Source organism: Drosophila grimshawi, unplaced genomic scaffold (genome assembly GCF_018153295.1).
Source record: "Drosophila grimshawi isolate 15287-2541.00 unplaced genomic scaffold, ASM1815329v1 contig_848, whole genome shotgun sequence".
NCBI lineage: Eukaryota > Metazoa > Arthropoda > Insecta > Diptera > Drosophilidae > Drosophila > Drosophila grimshawi.
Genome location: NW_025063692.1, coordinates 4,241,991 through 4,261,760, shown reverse-complemented (window position 1 = coordinate 4,261,760; position 19,770 = coordinate 4,241,991). Strand labels below are relative to the sequence as shown.

Sequence of the window (19,770 nt, the reverse complement as noted above, 5' to 3'; positions counted from 1 at the left end):
CTGATTAAATCACTTTCTTCTGCACAGTCTGCCAACTCTTAAGAAATTCCTGCTAACGCTGACCTGCTGCTTGCTATGCACCTCCGCGCAGCGTTGCCATCCTTTTTACATACTTTATCTATAAATACAAATTGTATGTGTGTGAACAAAAACAAAAGAGAGTATTGCTCAGTCGGTTGATAATTTTCTTGTAGTTTTTTTTTTCTACTCCTCCTCCTAAATTTTGAGTGTTGACAGACATGTGACAGCGGTTTGGGGCGTGCTGCCTGATCGTGCAACCTGATGATTTAATAACTGGCAAATCCTGATTACAAGAGCAGGGTTGTATTTCGCGTCCAGCTTCTAACCGGCAGCAGGGGCTGCAAAATTTAAACACGGCAAGTTTGTAAATGCTTTGCGGCAGGGTGAGTGGTGAATGACTAGAAGTGACAGGGGTAGTGTGCAACACTAACCACCAAGGATAACGGTGCTTGTTGCTTCCACGTTGTGCTGTTGTAGTTGTACTTTTTGCTATGTGAGGATGTGTGTGTGTGTGTGTGTGTGTGTGTGCAGCGTGTGTGTGATTGATGACAACTCGAATAAGCGATGATTGATGCTTATTTTACACTTTACGTTACAACACACGGCGACACATGTTTATTTATGCATGTATGTGTGTGTGTGTGTGTGTGTTTGTGTGTGTTGGGATTTTTGGCTGGCTTATATATTGGGATTATTACGAGGCACACGTTCAAGCGTCTCCAGACGATGACAACAACAACACCAACAACAACAGTCGCAATCATCAATGTCAGCAGCCAGCGCATGTGTGTGTGTGTGTGAGTGGAATGGCAAACTCTGTTAGTGTTTGTAATTGTTTGTATATCCATGCATGCATGTGCATGTATATGCCTGTGTGTGTATGTGCTTGTGAGGTGTTGTTGTGGTTTACTTATTGCTATTCTGCAATACATCATCGGCTGGCAGTTATCGCCAGGCTGGTGCTGCAGAGGGAGAGGGAGGACAAACGGTAGATTCTGCAGTTATAGCTTAACTATAGCCTCCACCCTCCCCCCTTCCCACTTCTGGTTAGCCATCCTTCCCGTTCATTCCCACAACAAAATTGAAGCAAAAATCGCCATTTCGTTGACAACTTTAAAATGCAGTTTACAGCTGAATATAATGGAAATTTGTATTTAGTAAATGCTGTATTTACAAATTGCTCACTTCATTGGAGTGCTTGGCTTGTTATCGAGTTGTCATTGTTTCGATTCCAATTATTGCACTCAATAATAACACACATTGTAACTCTAAATTCATTTCGCATTGCGCAAATTTATGACAAATGATTTATGGCAGTGATCATCAATCAATTTGAGTTTGGTTTAGTTTAGTTTAGTTTAGTATTTGTATAAATGCGAAATAACTCATTAATGCAGCAGCTTGTGTGAGTGACAAGCAGTGAAGACAGCTGTCAGCCCTGGTAATGTCGTCATTCGTTATTCCAGTGAATTTCAGCGATTTATCGATCGGCTGACGTCATTGAACTGGGCAAATTTACAGAACTATTTATATTTATATTTATAATTGTAAAATGTGTGTTATGCATTTGATTTATTATGGCAAAAAAAAAACACTGTTTTTGGCACACTTGCATATTTATGTTAATTGCGGAGGCAGTTTTATGGTTGTTGCGTACGCGCAGTAAAGATGGCGGCCGGCGCAGTGCGTGGACGCAGGGGCGACGGCTGCGTGACGTCAGAGACCAGTGTCAGTGGCCAGAGCTGCAAATACACACAAATGAGAGAAATGAGAGCATGAGTGCACGAGTGCGAGCGAGACGGGAGAAGAGTGCTGGCTCACCTTTCTGTGTGCGCGTCGAAAGCGCTGACGATGCACCTGCGCCAATTTACCGTTGGAGAGCAAAGTGCGTTTGCGCCGCTGCCAAGACTGCAAGGGAGGGAATGAGACAAAGGCAAATGCGAAGTGAATATCTTTGTTTGTATGTTTGTATGTTTAACAGTTTGCGGACAGAATGAGACAGGGCATATTCTTCATACATATGTGGAGTAAATGAGAGAAAAGTATGCATACACTCAGAGAAAAAAGCGCACTGAAACGAGAAAATACTTTCTTATAAAAAAATAAAAACGTTTCGCATATTTATAAATTATTATTTTGAAAGCTTCACAACTAATCCACAAGTATTATTTTGACCGGCTTACTTGTGATAAATTTCACGATTTTGAGCATTTAAACGTCGTCAATATTATTACAGCCAATTTCAGTCTGCACTTATATTATTTTGATCGCCTCTACATATATATATATATATATCTTTGTTTACCTGCATATTGAGATCATATTTGATGCGTTGCGCCAAGGCCGGCGCTCGATCGTGCAGCTGACGTTGCAGCCAGGCCAAGCCGTGCCACACGTCTCGTTGGTGCCCCAGATGGCACATGTGCAGCGGACAGCCGCATTCGTTGGCCAGCTGTTCGAGCCGGAAGGCATGCGCCACATCGTAGAGCTGGATGCCATCGCAGTTGCGCCACGCGACCAGCAGCACCGGCTTGCCACGCAGCTCGCGATGCTCCAGGCAGCGCTGCAACAGCCGAAAGCTAACCAGGAGCTCCTCGTAGCTGTCGCTCAGCTCGTAGCAAAAGATGAGCGCATGGCAGCTGGCATAGTAGTGTGGCCAGATCCGCTGCATATCCTCGCTGCCACCCACCTTTAAACCGACACACATTTATTTATTTACATATATTTATTTGTATTATTTTGCAGATGATAATGTCACCTCGGTGAGGAGCAGCAGGCAGCCAGCGTCCGGTTGGCAGCGATAGCAGCGCACTCCGTTTGTGGGTCCCAAATCCGCCGCGTCCCGTTCCTCTCCGCTGAGCAGATGCCCCAATTGGGTCTTGCCGCTGCCAGCGGCACCCAGCAGCAGCACTTTGAAACGCTCCGTGGCAGCGGGCTCAGAACAGCAGCAACAGCACCAGGAGCAGGAGCAGGAGCTGGCGCACCAGGAGCAGCGGCGCAGCTTAGCGCATCGCAGCCCCATTCAGAAGCACATCTCGTTAAAAAATGTTTGCAAATACGTTTAATCAATTTCAGTTATTTGTTCATGTTCCTTTTACTATTTCTTTGTTTACAAGCAACCAATTTGCCACAGCTGACTTTTGGGTTGCCACGGGCAACAAGCGTGCTTTTTTTGGTGTTTTGGTCAATTCTTGTTGTTGGCATCACTAAGCAACTTTGTCGCTGTTAAAAACAGTTCATATACATTTATATACACTTTGTTAAAAGCATTTTCTTTTCAATCCAATTCGAATCGGAAACGTTTTAGTTCAAAAAAGCTGTTCTTATGTTAAGCATAACAAAGAGCTGTTGGTTAACAGTAGCTGTTAATTAACAGTGGCTGTTCGTTAACAGCTGCCTTGATTTCGATAAAGCTACGTTCTCAATGTTTGTTGGCTGACGTTGTCGCTAGATGGCGCCTGTTGTTGTCCCAACAAATTCGAAATGTAGCTTTTTTAAAATTACCATTAAGCACTTTATGGACTTAAATTGATTGCCTTCAAGCTGTTAAACATTGGGAATTTTTAAATGGGCTAAAGTCTTTTTATACTCTCTTGAGTATTAAGAACCAAAAAACTAATTTTTCTTATCAATCATATCTTTTTTTATATGATTCGATTTTCAAAAACCAGGGCTACTTCATAATGGTTCTACTGGAAAGGAAAACTAGGTTCAAAAACATTGAAAACGCGAATCAGACTCGACATTCATGTTAAAATTACTCCCTTTAAAAAGTGTCTGGGAAAATGGAATAAAAATGTTGTACATCATCTAGAATAGTGCTTCAAATACAGGGTATCTGTACAATCTTCCAATGGTAAGATAACCAAGGAGGATTCTTATCGAAAATATATGTAAAGACGTGAACAGACATGTACGCGGCACCAGTCGCGACCGTAATCAAACCTCACGCGATAATAGTTCTCCGAACTGATAGGATAATGAGTCTAGATGCATATGCAGCAGTAAATATGTAGCTAGATAATGTCCTAAGTAGGATAAGAATAATTGTATATAACTTTGAAGTTTTCAATAAACCTGCCGAAGCAATTCAGCAGCAGTCTATGTTCGATTCTTAAACAACGTCGTCGTGTTCTCAATTTGCTCTTGAGATCACCTTTCAGTTGTACTTGTGCTTTATTACTAAACCACTTGTAAATTAAATAGTATATTTAAGTCGAGCTTCACCAATGAGATCAGCGCAAATGGAGATTAATACAAAGCTTTAACCATGATTACAAATTAATGTAGGATTTATAAAGTGTGTTGCGAAGAAGAAGAACAACAGCGAGTATCAAGTACAGTAAACATACAACATACTCCAAGAAATGCTATAGATGAGAAATTCCATCAACTTTGGCACAATTACCTGCAACAAACTCTTTTCATTCCCCCTCCCAGCAAAGAAAAAACCCACCCCTACCAAATTGAAAAGTAAGCAAGCTAAACGTTCCCCGAACTTTGTGTCACCCCACTTGGTTTTTTATTTATTTTTTTCTTTTTCTTTTCTTGTGTGCTCCCCAAAAGTCTGTGTAGCCTTGAGGCTGACTGGCAAAACTCTTTTGTAGAGCCAAGCACAAACCTGTCCTCTCCTCAAGCTACCCCTACATGAATATGATGTCAGTTAGTCATTCAGTCAGTCTGATGTAGGCAACTTTAGTTCGTCTGGGCTGCCTCGTCGTCCATTTTAATATGCACATTAATGCGGCACAAAGCGTCGCGAAAAATGACAACTTGGCAAGCGCATATAGGTACACGAGGGGAGTGGGCTGTACTCCAAGGAGGAAAGGTGAATCGCCTTAGAGTCTCTGAAGACGCTCGTTTGTGCCAAAAGGTGCAGAGTTGCAGAGAGAGCGAGAGAATGAGAGAAATAGAGAGAGAGAGAGAGAGAGAGAGGGAGAGAGACATATGCAAATAGCTGGTTGATTGCCTGCACATATCTCAAACATTCCATTTGAAGCTGAGCACGTGTGCGAGGGCAGTTTGTCAAGTTGTCCAACGAGAGGAACGAAAACAAACACTTTACACCAGCAGCAAGTGTCCAGTTTTGGAGTCAGATTGAAAGTAGTATGGATCTAGAAGTCGAACATTGATGGAGTAGCCCTGGTTTTTGAAAATCGTAACCTGGCTGTGGAAAGTTTTTAACCATTTTACCACAAATTTTGCCATAAATACATTTTTTTAATTTTTGTTTGTATTTTTTTTGTGAATGTAAATAATAAAAATAATTTATATCCCAAATTGTGTGTCTTTCCAGCTCTGAATGCCTCTGAGATCTCACACTAGATCTACTCGTATTTTGATGTTGATCAAAAATGTATACAGTGTATATTTGTGTGTATACAATTGATGGTGTCGGAGTTGCTGCCAACTACCGGTTGCATACTCAAGCACAAAACCAGGAATAACTTTTCTAGTCTGATTCACGATGTCTGCTGAAACTGAAACTGTTTCGTTGACCCTCGCATGTGTGTTTGCTAAAGCTTAAGTCAAATATTTGAAGCAGCGTGGCAGAGTGGCAGAGTTTCCCAGCAGAATGGCAGCAAGCTAAATGAAGCGACACCGCGTAATCATTTGTCCCTGCATCCTTGGGACGCACTAATGCAATAAATGAGGAGCAGGAGGAAAAGGAGGAGGAGGAGGACGCGATGGAAGAGACGGAGGTGGAGGAGCAGGAGTAGAGGAAGGAATAGCTTCAATGTCCGCCACACTGTCAGCGGGATTCTGACTTTGGCTAACCGGGGAACCGGCGAATCGGGGCGCTGGCTTCACCTGCTGCTGTTCGTTGGTCCGGACAGACACACACACATACACACAGACACACACACAGAGTCATGGGGCTACGGTTCAGCTGCGGCTTTATTCGATTATTTGTGCGCAGCAGCATCATTTCGTTTGCTTTCCGGTTGTTTTCCTTTATCCTTGGCGACTGGGCGACTGCCTCCTGGACGCAACTCCTCTTTGACTGTGTGCCACACGGCGACGTCATATTTCCTTTGCAACGCGACTTTTCTGCCTTTCTACCCCGGCCCAGAAGCATACGCATTTTGTTGTGCCGCTTGTTAGAGACACGCATCTATTTGTTTAGATGCATTCTCATCACTCTGCAAACTTGGCAGATATCCATACAACTGATGATCGATTTTCATTATAAGAAATAAGATATTATCTTATTATTATTATTATTGTTATTCAGTTTTGTTCTTGCTTCATTTCCAAAATGCACAGACTTCTTAGAATAAGTATTTAGTTGCCTAATTTATTTGTAATAAATAAAATAAAGATTTGATTGATCTGCACGATTTAATGGCGATTCAAGCTGTTTCCCCCTCTGATTATTGTATTATATAGCTTTGCAATTGCTTGTCTTCACCACGGCAAGGGTATGCAATCTTCGACATTGTTAAGACTTGGCCAGCTTTTATTTTTTTTCTTGTGCAGGTTTTGGTTTTTGTGTTGGGCGTATTTTTTTTTTTTTTTTGAATTTAGCTCGGCGAGTCACTTGTCGAGTCGTTCACCAGGAGCTTGGAACTGGGCGCGCCAGCTTGCCTCGGATTTCATTTCCGGCATGTTGCGGTTACGTTAAGTAACGGAGATTGCATCGCTAATGATGCAATTGTGTTTGGCGGAAATGAAAGCGGTTTCATGTGACGACTTGCCAGCCCTCTAAGTCGACCGCAACGTCACACACACACACATACACATAGGCACACACACAGACTCGTACACACCTGAAGCAGACAGCGGCTCTTAAGAATTGCGAGTTGCTAGTCAGCCATCTCGAAAGCCAATGAAGCACAAGTAAAACTGTAAATTAAAAACTATGCGCTTGTGTGTTAATTGTATTTGGTGGCACGAAACGGAAGTGCAGCATGCAGCATGCTACACTCAGAGAAAATATGTGTAATCGCCTAGAGTAGCTCAACTTATTAATCTGAAATTATAATATCATAGTTGTGTCTTGTTTTCCTTTCCAGTGTTGGTTTTTATAAAATGCAGACCAATTATGTCTCGCGCTTTTTTAAATTTCAGTGTGCTTTTTTGTTGAGTGTAAAAGTAGCTGGAAGCGCTTTCTGCTTTCTGTTTTCAGATCTCAGGTCTCTATTCTCTGAACTAGTTAGAAGAGAAATCTAATTTAATAGCTTGAGGAAAGATTTTCAAAGCAGATTGAATGAGTCTTTAAGCAGGCGTCGCTCTCAAACGACTTACAACATTCAAAGTTATTAATTTGGCAACTGTATATTGGAAGAAAGTATTTGTTTAGTTTTTGTTACAACACAGATAAGTATTGGGTAGAATTCTTGAGGTCAATTTTATTTGGCAAGCATGCACAAGGAGCAAGGTCCGTCGCCACAAAATGATTTGAACAATACGCCGGAACATCTGCGACCTGGTTTCAATGAACAGCAGCCAGTGCGACAATACGATCCTCGTGATTTTGGACTGACAGGCAACGAGGAGTGGCGCCATCCGGGCTTCTTTCGCAACCTAAGATGTTTGTAGTTGCTGTGCAGTTGTGTAGCATTCTGACCAACCCTAATCCAATTGCAGATGAGACTGACGATGAGCCCCGTCAGCAGCAACAGCACCAGCGACAAGCGAGGTATTATCCATTTCAGTCCCTTAATCTGAACAATCTGCCGGAGGAACAACTGGCGGATATGTCGGCACCAGCATACAATGTATCCATTCCCTCACACCTATCCAGATCTGATAACGAGTATCTGGCCAATATATCGCCACCAGACATGGCCCATACGGAAAATGAAGCTGGCAAATATCCGGATAGCGTCTACCAACAGACTGTGCATAGTTTGAAGCACCAGCGTGGAGATACTCTACTAGATCCATTGGTGAGTCACGACTGTTAGCAAACCTACTCTGTAGTTAAGATCTGGCTTTACTTCTTACTTGTCATATTATTGACAACTTATTCCATCCGCAGAACAACAATGTGCATACAACGCATCACAAGATAACCACCTATCGTGATCCGAGCGGAAATATTACCAGTCAGGTGGAGGAGACCAGCACAGTGTCAAATGCACCCTGTGACCAATTGCCCACATTGGATTGTACGCCTGCTGGCGTACGCACATCGGTGGTGGGTGCACCCATTCGTCATTTGCACTTTTCGATGCCGGTACAGTTGGACGATATATCGATGCCATCCTTCCAAGACACATCGATGCCTGCGATGAGTACGCGCATTGCTGCGGCTCAGAACATGACAAGTGAATGCCTGGCGGACCAAAGTGCTCCTTCTTTTATTATGGACTCATCGGACCGCCGATTGCTAGCGCGACCAAATAATGTTAGCAATTTCATAGCGCAATCTATCGGCAACAACACGTGCCTGGAAGATGTCAGTATGCCATCGTTTCCCCATAGCACACTTACCAGTCACTATAGTGAAAACCTGGAAAACGAATATAACGAGTGCTTGGACAATCTGACAATGCCATCGTTTGCAGGTGTCTCGGGAGCAGGAAGGGGAGCTTCGCCCGGAAAAGCCAACTGTGTGAACAGTGAATGCCAGAATAATGTAAGTCCTCTATTCGTTGATTGCTCAACGTTGCACAGTAGATCAATTCAACGTCCAGAAAAGCCCACAGTATATCAACACGAGCGTAACACAGCAGCTCTGCAGGACATCAGCATGCCTTCATTCGCAGATGTATCAGAGGCTTCCAGCGGAAGAGCTGCGACACGTCAACAGCAAACAATGCCATCCCAGAATATCAGTGATATTTCCGCTCCATCATTCGGAAGTACCGGACTTGGTCCAATGACTACTTCTGGTCAAGAACCCTCTAATAATGAGTTCATAGGGAACGTCAGTATGCCTTACTTCGGGGGAGTCTCGGGAGCTTCCAGAGAAAGAACTCCAACACGTCCACAGCAAACAATGCCATCCAAGAATATCAGTGATATTTCTGCTCCATCATTCGGAAGTACTGAACTTGGTCCAATGACTAGCTCCGGTCAAGGACCTACTCACAATCAGTTCATAGACGACTTCAGTATGCCTTCCTTCGGAGGAGTCTCGGGAGCTTCCAGAGGAAGAACTCCTATACGTCAACAGCAGACAATGCCATCCCAGAATATCTGTGACATAAGTGCTCCATCATTCGGAAGTACCGGAGTTGGTCCAATGACTACCTCTGGTCGAGGACCCTCTAATAATGAGTTCATAGAGGACGTCAGTATGCCTTCGTTTGGGGCAGTCTCCGGAGCTTCCAGAGCAAGAACTCCAACACGTCAACAGCAGACAATGCCATCCCAGAATATCTGTGACATAAGTGCTCCATCATTCGGAAGTACCGGACTTGGTCCAATGACTACTTCTGGTCAAGAACCCTCTAATAATGAGTTCATAGAGGACGTCAGTATGCCTTCCTTCGGGGGAGTCTCGGGAGCTTCCAGAGGAAGAACTCCAACACGTCAACAGCAACCAATATCATCCCAAAATATCTGTGACATAAGTGCTCCATCATTCGGAAGTACCGGAGTTGGTCCAATGACTACCTCTGGTCGAGGACCCTCTAATAATGAGTTCATAGAGGACGTCAGTATGCCTTCCTTCGGGGGAGTCTCCGGAGCTTCCAGAGGAAGAACTCCAACACGTCAACAGCAGACAATGCCATCCCAGAATATCTGTGACATAAGTGCTCCATCATTCGGAAGTACCGGACTTGGTCCAATGGCTACTTCTGGTCGAGGACCCTCTAATAATGAGTTCATAGAGGACGTCAGTATGCCTTCCTTCGGGGGAGTCTCCGGAGCTTCCAGAGGAAGAACTCCAACACGTCAACAGCAGACAATGCCATCCCAGAATATCTGTGACATAAGTGCGCCATCATTCGGAAGTACTGGACTTGGCCCCATGACTAGCTCTGGTCAAGGACCTACTCACAATCAGCTCATAGACGACTTCAGTATGCCTTCCTTCGGGGGAGTCTCGGGAGCTTCCAGAGGAAGAACTGCGACACGTCAACAGCAGACAATGCCATCCCAGAATATCTGTGACATAAGTGCGCCATCATTCGGAAGTACTGGACTTGGCCCAATGACTAGCTCTGGTCAAGGACCTACTCACAATCAGCTCATAGACGACTTCAGTATGCCTTCCTTCGGTGGAGTCTCGGGAGCTTCCAGTGGAAGAACTCCTATACGTCAACAGCAAACAATGCCATCCCAGAATATCAGTGATATTTCCGCTCCATCATTTGGAAGTACCGGACTTGGTCCAATGACTACTTCTGGTCAAGAACCCTCTAATAATGAGTTCATAGAGGACGTCAGTATGCCTTCCTTCGGGGGAGTCTCGGGAGCTTCCAGAGGAAGAACTCCAACACGTCAACAGCAACCAATATCATCCCAAAATATCTGTGACATAAGTGCTCCATCATTCGGAAGTACCGGAGTTGGTCCAATGACTACCTCTGGTCGAGGACCCTCTAATAATGAGTTCATAGAGGACGTCAGTATGCCTTCCTTCGGGGGAGTCTCCGGAGCTTCCAGAGGAAGAACTCCAACACGTCAACAGCAGACAATGCCATCCCAGAATATCTGTGACATAAGTGCTCCATCATTCGGAAGTACCGGACTTGGTCCAATGACTACCTCTGGTCGAGGACCCTCTAATAATGAGTTCATAGAGGACGTCAGTATGCCTTCCTTGGGGGGAGTCTCCGGAGCTTCCAGAGGAAGAACTCCAACACGTCAACAGCAGACAATGCCATCCCAGAATATCTGTGACATAAGTGCGCCATCATTCGGAAGTACTGGACTTGGCCCAATGACTAGCTCTGGTCAAGGACCTACTCACAATCAGCTCATAGACGACTTCAGTATGCCTTCCTTCGGGGGAGTCTCGGGAGCTTCCAGAGGAAGAACTGCGACACGTCAACAGCAGACAATGCCATCCCAGAATATCAGTGATATTTCCGCTCCATCATTTGGAAGTACCGGACTTGGTCCAATGACTACTTCTGGTCAAGAACCCTCTAATAATGAGTTTATAGGGAACGTCAGTATGCCTTCCTTCGGGGGAGTTTCGGGAGCTTCCAGAGCAACAACTTCGACACGTCAACAGCAAACAATGCCATCCCAGAATATCAGTGATATTTCCGCTCCATCATTCGGAAGTACCGGACTTGGTCCAATGACTACTTCTGGTCAAGAACCCTCTAATAATGAGTTCATAGGGAACGTTAGTATGCCGTCCTTCGGGGGAGTCTCGGGAGCTTTCAGAGGAAGAACTCCAACACGTCAACAGCAACCAATGCCATCCCAGAATATCTGTGACATAAGTGCTCCATCATTCGGAAGTACCGGAGTTGGTCCAATGACTACCTCTGGTCGAGGACCCACTAATAATGAGTTCATAGAGGACGTCAGTATGCCTTACTTCGGGGGACTCTCAGGAGCTTCCAGAGGAAGAACACGTCAACAGCAAACAATGCCATCTCAGAATATCAATGATATATCCGCTCCATCATTCGGAAGTACCGGACTTGGTCCAATGACTACTTCTGGTCAAGGACCCTCTAATAATGAGTTCATAGGGGACGTTAGTATGCCATCCTTCGAGGGAGTCTCGGGAGCTTCCAGAGGAAGAACTCCAACACGTCAACAGCAACCAATGCCATCCCAGAATATCTGTGACATAAGTGCTCCATCATTTGGAAGTACCGGACTTGGTCCAATGACTACTTCTGGTCAAGAACCCTCTAATAATGAGTTTATAGGGAACGTCAGTATGCCTTCCTTCGGGGGAGTTTCGGGAGCTTCCAGAGCAACAACTTCGACACGTCAACAGCAAACAATGCCATCCCATAATATCTGTGACATAAGTGCGCCATCATTTGGAAGTACCGGACTTGGTCCAATGACTACTTCTGGTCAAGAACCCTCTAATAATGAGTTCATAGAGGACGTCAGTATGCCTTCCTTCGGGGGAGTCTCGGGAGCTTCCAGTGGAAGAATTCCAACACGTCAACAGCAGACAATGCCATCCCAGAATATCTGTGACATAAGTGCTCCATCATTCGGAAGTACCGGAGTTGGTCCAATGACTACCTCTGGTCGAGGACCCTCTAATAATGAGTTCATAGAGGACGTCAGTATGCCTTACTTCGGGGGAGTCTCAGGAGCTTCCAGAGGAAGAACTCCAACACGTCAACAGCAACCAATGCCATCCCAGAATATCTGTGACATAAGTGCTCCATCATTTGGAAGTACCGGACTTGGTCCAATGACTACTTCTGGTCAAGAACCCTCTAATAATGAGTTTATAGGGAACGTCAGTATGCCTTCCTTCGGGGGAGTTTCGGGAGCTTCCAGAGCAACAACTTCGACACGTCAACAGCAAACAATGCCATCCCATAATATCTGTGACATAAGTGCGCCATCATTTGGAAGTACCGGACTTGGTCCAATGACTACTTCTGGTCAAGAACCCTCTAATAATGAGTTCATAGAGGACGTCAGTATGCCTTCCTTCGGGGGAGTCTCGGGAGCTTCCAGTGGAAGAATTCCAACACGTCAACAGCAGACAATGCCATCCCAGAATATCTGTGACATAAGTGCTCCATCATTCGGAAGTACCGGAGTTGGTCCAATGACTACCTCTGGTCGAGGACCCTCTAATAATGAGTTCATAGAGGACGTCAGTATGCCTTCGTTTGGGGCAGTCTCCGGAGCTTCCAGAGGAAGAACTCCAACACGTCAACAGCAACCAATGCCATCCCAGAATATCTGTGACATAAGTGCTCCATCATTTGGAAGTACCGGACTTGGTCCAATGACTACTTCTGGTCAAGAACCCTCTAATAATGAGTTTATAGGGAACGTCAGTATGCCTTCCTTCGGGGGAGTTTCGGGAGCTTCCAGAGCAACAACTTCGACACGTCAACAGCAAACAATGCCATCCCATAATATCTGTGACATAAGTGCGCCATCATTTGGAAGTACCGGACTTGGTCCAATGACTACTTCTGGTCAAGAACCCTCTAATAATGAGTTCATAGAGGACGTCAGTATGCCTTCCTTCGGGGGAGTCTCGGGAGCTTCCAGTGGAAGAATTCCAACACGTCAACAGCAGACAATGCCATCCCAGAATATCTGTGACATAAGTGCTCCATCATTCGAAAGTACCGGACTTGGTCCAATGAATACCTCTGGTAGAGGACCCTCTAATAATGAGTTCATAGGGGACGTCAGTATGCCTTACTTCGGGGGAGTCTCAGGAGCTTCCAGAGGAAGAACTCCTACACGTCAACAGCAAACAATGCCATCCCATAATATCTGTGATATTTCCGCTCCATCATTCGGAAGTACTGGATTTGGTCCAATGACTACGTCTGGTCAAGAACCCTCTAATAATGAGTTCATAGGGGACGTTAATATGACTTTCTTCGGGGGAGTTTCGGGAGCTTCTGCTCCAGAGTTTATGGAGGACGTCAGCTTGTCTTCCTTTGGGGGAGTATCAGTGGCTTCAAGAGCAAGAAATCAGTCGCATCAAAAGCGATCTCTTCACTCCCAGACTGTGCGTGACATATTGGCTCAGTCTTTCCAAAATAGCAGGTGTGGGTGCACTAAGAGGGATCGCTTAGAAAACATGCTTTCATTTGGGAGCTCAGGTAAAGGACTCTCTAATAATAATAATAAGCGTTTAGAGGACGTCAGTATGCCGTCTTTCGAGGGAGTCTCGGGAGCTTCCAGAGGAAGAACTGCGACACGTCAACAGCAAACAATGCCGTCCCATAATATCAGTGATAATTCCGCTCCATCATTCGGAAGTAACGGACTTGGTGCAATGACTAGCTCTGGTCAAGGACCCTCTAATAATGAGTTCATAGGGAACGTCAATATGCCGTCCTTCGGGGGAGTATCGGGGGCTTCCAGAGGAAGATATCCGACTCGTCAACAGCACAATAATATCTGTGACTCAGGTGCTCCACCATTCGGAAAAAGTCGACGTAGTCCAGTGTCTCGTGTATCTAGTTCACCGAAGAAACATCCTGTGCGAAGCTTGTCGCAAGAAGCAAAACCCCGACGTCAACAATGTTCGTCTGCAGATTTGTCAAACTCTGGCAGAGGTCAATTATCAAATGAGTGTTTAGAGAATGTAACAATGCCTTCGCTTGCTGGCGCTTCGGGTGCCACTTCTAGTCGATGGAACATAACTGGCAATCAACGACGACCACGCTTCGAGTCGACTAACCGCAGCGAGCGTCTTGATAATGTGACTCCTCCCAGCTGTGGCATGAGCAGTCGCGTCCCTGGAAATCGAAGTCAGTTGCCGAATGTTACCAGCGAATACTTAACAGATATATCCATGGACTCAATGCAGTCAGGAATATCGCCTCGACGCGTCCAGAGTTTCCCGGCCATACCCAGTCAACAACAGATTGGTGACATAACAGCGCCATCAATGTATGACTCCAACCCCATTTCTAGAACTGGTCAGCGTTGCCCTGCCAATGTATCCTATCCCAGCGAGATGCTAGGAAATCAAAGCGCTCCTTCTTATTGTGACACCACGAATCTGTCCAACCAGTCCGGAATTAAAGATCCGATATTCAAGAATTTGAGTTCGACAAATGAGAACAGCGATAATATAACAAAACCATCGTTGCTCTTTAATGGATCCGCGTTGGCAGATAATGATAAAATGTCCACAAAGGTGGCTCCGAAGTCGAGTTGCCCAAAATCAAACAAAGTGAAGCACACCAGTGACAACAAAATATCAAACTTAGAGCAATCAGGGGCAAGGTGTCGCGAGATCAAGAAACAATCCGATCAACTAAGCAATAAAACTGATCGATCTCTGCAGAATAAAACCCAAGGCCCAGTACCCGTCAAGGTTGAGGTCAAGCATGTGACACTTAGGACATCGCTGACCTCAGTGAAGCGCTCCTGTACGGTTAATAATGTGAATGCGGAAGACACCGAAAATAGTTGCCGGTATCGAGATCAGAATGTCTGCCAGCCAAATATTGAGGATATTTCGATGCCGGCATATGAGAGTATGGGCATCAGTCCGAGTCCGGGGCAATCAACAAAGTTCCTCACGGATATCAGTGAGCCGAGCTATGGTCCCTCCTATCAGTCCACACAGCAGCCATTTCACAGTGAACCCAATCGACCAAATGAGACCTTTCACGGCTTTGACTCCATGGATAATTATGCGCCATTCGATGAGCTAGTCAATTCGACGCCGCAAACGCAAATATCAAATCAAGAATCGGTTCATTCCTATGCAACACCAGAAGCAGTGCGCCGCAACAATGCCGCAGTCGATAAAACATCCAATGCAATCCAAACATCACATCAGCAAACGCAATGCTCTTGCAAAAGAAGGATGCACGGACGATCAATAATCCAATAATCGTGATGGCAATCAATTTCCGCTAGAAAGCGTTTTACTCTCATTGATCAGCATTTATAATTTCAAATTTAATCGAAAATTAGGTTACATAATAAATTCAAAGTAAATTGAAAACTAAATTAAATCTCAGCTAATACACTCAGCATAAGGAATATTCGATAAAAAAAAAAAAACAAATTAAAAAATGACTCCAACAGTTTTTTTTTCTGAGTACAGCAGATAGAAGAAATTAAAAGAGAGAGAAAAGTGTGGAAGGATAATGGATGGACAAGAATGCAACAAGCAATAAATGTGAACATAATTGTTGTGAGGATATTCCCAACTGTTTCGAATATCATCATTTGCAGTTGCATCCTTCCATTTTGTGTTGACTTCTTTGCATTTCCCACTTCGAACTCTCTCGCCCAAGGATATGCATTTGGAAAGGATGTTTGCGTTAATTGTGTTATGGGCACTTCCGCCCACTCTACATACAACAACAACCATTTGAAACTGCTTCCATCCGCTTCACATTTGCTGTTTTCTCCTCGATTCCTTCCCCTGGATTTTAGTTCAAATTGCCAATAACTTTTCTATATTGAGACAATATACCCTGTCCCAAGGGAGGTGGAAAGGGACTGAGACGAGGGCGGGGATGGGGCACCTCCTTACTTGCTGTGTGTCATAAGACAATTGAATAAATGCAAAATTATTTGAGCCAACTGCTACAAAATGGCTAACAAAAAAGAAGAAGAAGTACAACAACAGCATAGCTAAGACTAAAGTGAGTGTAAAGGAATGGGAACAAAAACATAATAAAATTGAAAACAAATAAGTTCAGCAACCAGGAAGCGCCAACGGAAGCGTCAGTGTTGATTGTTAGCTTCTGTCGTTTGACTCTGGTTGTTGTTATTATTGTTGTTGTTACCCTGATACCCTGTAAATAGAAGAATATCAATTAGAAGGAGTTTTTGGGCACGTTCTTGACTCATTTAGACTTCAATAATGCATGTTGCAATATTTAAGCTCGGGAGTTTAAAGATATACATATAAAGTGAACCCAAGATATTGCAAATAGAATAATACGCTGAGTGAGTGTAATAATAAGGAGGGGGCTTCTGAGATAAATTTAAGCTTCGATATTAGTTACTATTATCTATGTTAAAAATTACCTATGTCAATAATCAGTTTTAGGGAAATGCTTAACTCTCTTAAAGTTAAATGAAATATAACTCCGGAATTGAAAGATGTACAGATAGCTCACTTGATATCGCAGCTTACTAACCTGAAAGAACATTGGAAACTATTAAGTTAAAATGCACTCTATTATTTTCAACTTGCAATCTAATACAGGACAGGACAAAACTGGGTATATGATAAACTTTTATCTGTGGAAGTTTGTATTCCCTTTACGACTAGGGAACAGGGTAGTTTCTACTTGAGTATTCTCTCTCTCTCTTACACTCACACACACACACACACACACAAACACATACGGACGTGCAACATTGTGCCGCGGGAGCGTTTCGAGCATTGTGAGAGCTATTTAAAAACAATTTATTTTTAACAACTGCCTTGCCAGAAGCAAAATCAACCTGTCGCGCTGCATGTGTGTTGTGTGTGTGTGTGTGTTTGTGTGTGTGTATGGGCGGTCGTATTTGTTCTTGATTTTCAGCTAAAAAATATGCAACAAAAAATGAAAGCGAGAGCAGAGGGAGAATGTAAAAAAATGGGAAGCGTCGCGTTGTTTGGCGTCTGTCATTCAGTTAGTGAGTCAGTCAGTCAGTCAGTCAGTCTGGTATGCAAAACATGAAGTGCAGATGCTCCAGATTGGTTTTCCAATTACTCAACATTTCAATGCAAATAACATACAGAACCACAGCGACGGTTAACGCCAGCGTTCAGGAATTTAAAAGTCAAACGCACACAGCTATTCGCACACTCGCACACACACACACACACACACACACACACATACAGGCACACACATGCATATTGAAAGCTTGGGCAGCTGTGCGGCAGCTAAAGCCCAATCCACATATTTCTTCGATTTTTTGCCAAAGATAAAATTTCAATCACGTTTCCTCACTTTTGCTTAACATACGTATTTATTCATGCAAATGTGTGTGTGTGTAGGTGTGTGCGTGTGTGTGTGTGTATTTCTACATGTGTGATGCAAAAGGTGTAGTAGCTGTAGCACCAACAACAGCAACAGCAACAACAACATCGGCGACGCAACATAGACAAAAATCGTGTGTTCGCAAGTGTCACGGGAAAAAAAGAAGAGAAGATAAAAAACCAAACTGATGATTTGAGTTGTGATTTTGAGTGTAAAACCGACATTAACCTTACCGAAGACATTTCAATATTTATCTATGCTATCTAAATGTGCAGAGGAAACGAACAGAGATGCCAAACATTATAATCTTTTTTAAATATGTTTTCTTCAATGGGAATGTGAGCTCTGAGCGGCTTGGTAAAATCGGCACAGTGTTTGATGGCAAATCTAAACTAGAAAAAGTAAGCAGAAGCTTGGAACAATAACAACTTAAATAGTCGCACCTTCGTACTATAAAAAGTACAAAGTATTCCTAATGGAGATATTTTGCAAGCAATTTTGATACTTTGCAAGCATTTTTGATCATTTTGATAGCCAACGAGAAAGGCAAAACTATTATTCCCTGGAGACCTTAGTTATTTTAACTCTTTTGTTACTAAACTGTAATGCAATTACTTCTTAAAGGTCTACACATTAATATATTTTCTAAATTTTATATTATTTTGAGCTCAACTGTACATCGATGTTAGTCGGACTTAATAAATTATAATTAACATTTATTAAATACACCTACTTCAAATATGAATATGTACTGGTTTAAGGCTTCTCTCTGACTAATATTGTCTTTAAATAAAGCTCCTTTCATTCATACGAGATTAATTGTTCCTTGTTAAATTGCAATGTGCTATTAAGTGCATCAATTTTGTATGTTGAATAGAAACAAGTGAACGAACTTTGACACAAATGTGGCAAGTGGCAAGTGGGTCCTGCCTGGCTTAAGCAATTAGACAACAAAATATTTGTGGCGCAGATAGTCAACACCAATTAATTTTGTGGAATGCAGAGAATCAAGCAAAAGGTGTGTGTGGAAAGCAGCAGGCAGACACGTACAGAATCCCAGAGAGAGAGAGAGAGAGAGAGAGGGAGAGAGGAGAACCACACATAGGGACAGAGAGAGCGAGATAAATACACACAAAATGGCTCTTACCTTTTATCATCAACTCCATCATGGGCTGATTTACGTGGCGCATTTATTGCAAGGGCAGCCACTAAAAGTTTTTAAATTACAATTTACAGTTGCTTTATATGCTATGTGTATATGTGTGTGTGTGTGTGCCTATGAGTATTCGAGTTTGTGTGTGTATGTGTGTGTGTATTTAGTTGCTGTGTGCTCATTGTTTTTAGCATTCAAGTGGCAGTTAAAATGGCTTCAGCCTCAATTGCTGCATCCGGCAATCCCAAGAGCTGCCCTAACCACAACCCCCTCTTTCAGCCACCCCTCCACCTATAACCCCTCTTCCTGCCACTTGCCACCTGCACCCTAGGCTGCACCCCCTTCATACATTAGGAAAGTTGACGTGCCGCTGTGAGCGATTTATTGTTTTTGTGTAGAGAGCGTAAAATGGAACAAATTTTGCACACACACACACTTACACACTGTGCCACGCCTACTTTTAGGCCAGTACCTCGCAGCAGCAGCAGCAGCAGCAGCAGCAACAGCAGGAGACGTCATCGCGACTCGATTGCTTGCTATGCAACCCCTCCCCTGCCCCAACTCCTTGCAACAAGGCAGTTAATTGTAATGCTGCAAAAATCCTGTCGAAAGTTGTGCGAGTGCGAAAATGTCCACGGGCACATGCCATGCATGGCAGGCAGGGCTCTAGCAGGAGCCTAGCAGTCTGAGAGGAGCCTAGCTGCCACTTGACAGCAGAGAGTCGCCTGAGTCCCGAGTCCTCAGAGTCCCAGCTACCACGCTCTGCAGCCCACACTCAGAAAAACAAATATTGCCATTCAAATTCGAATTTTTCTTCGAATTTGAATGTATAAACTAAGTAAATTGTATTTCTATAGTATGTGAAATCTTAAAATATCCTAATGCTTAATAATTATTATAAGACATGATGAATAATGAAGTGTGGAACCCTTGTCGCCAAAAGTATGGCGAATTTCTAAAATTCAACATGATTTTTTTTCTGAGTGCAACAAACATTCGAGTGCCCTCGCTACTTGTTTCAAATTGCAATTAGTTTTTTATCCAATTTTTTATTTTTTTTTT

The 19,770-nt window shown here is 43.7% G+C and overlaps 2 protein-coding genes across 3 annotated transcripts; one reads left to right on the top strand and one right to left on the bottom strand.

Moving 5' to 3' along the window:
- Positions 1 to 1,661: 1,661 nt before the first annotated feature.
- LOC6569178 (ADP-ribosylation factor-like protein 15) lies at positions 1,662 to 3,043 on the bottom strand. Its single transcript, XM_001995790.3, has 4 exons — positions 2,780 to 3,043; positions 2,327 to 2,710; positions 1,843 to 1,929; positions 1,662 to 1,763 (listed from the first exon to the last, which is right to left on the bottom strand). The coding sequence occupies exons 1-4, from the start codon at positions 3,041 to 3,043 to the stop codon at positions 1,662 to 1,664; spliced, it is 837 nt and encodes a 278-aa protein (XP_001995826.3).
- A 4,327-nt stretch (positions 3,044 to 7,370) lies between these two features.
- LOC6569177 (hornerin) lies at positions 7,371 to 15,570 on the top strand. 2 transcript variants are annotated; one of them, XM_032741404.2, is made up of 4 exons: positions 7,371 to 7,555; positions 7,612 to 7,913; positions 8,006 to 8,605; positions 8,669 to 15,570. In XM_032741404.2, exons 1-4 carry the CDS (start codon positions 7,387 to 7,389, stop codon positions 15,455 to 15,457), a joined length of 7,860 nt encoding a protein of 2,619 aa, XP_032597295.2. In that variant the 5' UTR covers positions 7,371 to 7,386; the 3' UTR covers positions 15,458 to 15,570. The 2 variants fall into 2 exon arrangements, with proteins under 2 accessions (XP_032597295.2, XP_032597296.2); XM_032741405.2 differs by lacking the exons at positions 7,371 to 7,555; positions 7,612 to 7,913 and having other exon boundaries at positions 8,565 to 8,605; positions 8,676 to 15,569.
- Positions 15,571 to 19,770: the final 4,200 nt, after the last annotated feature.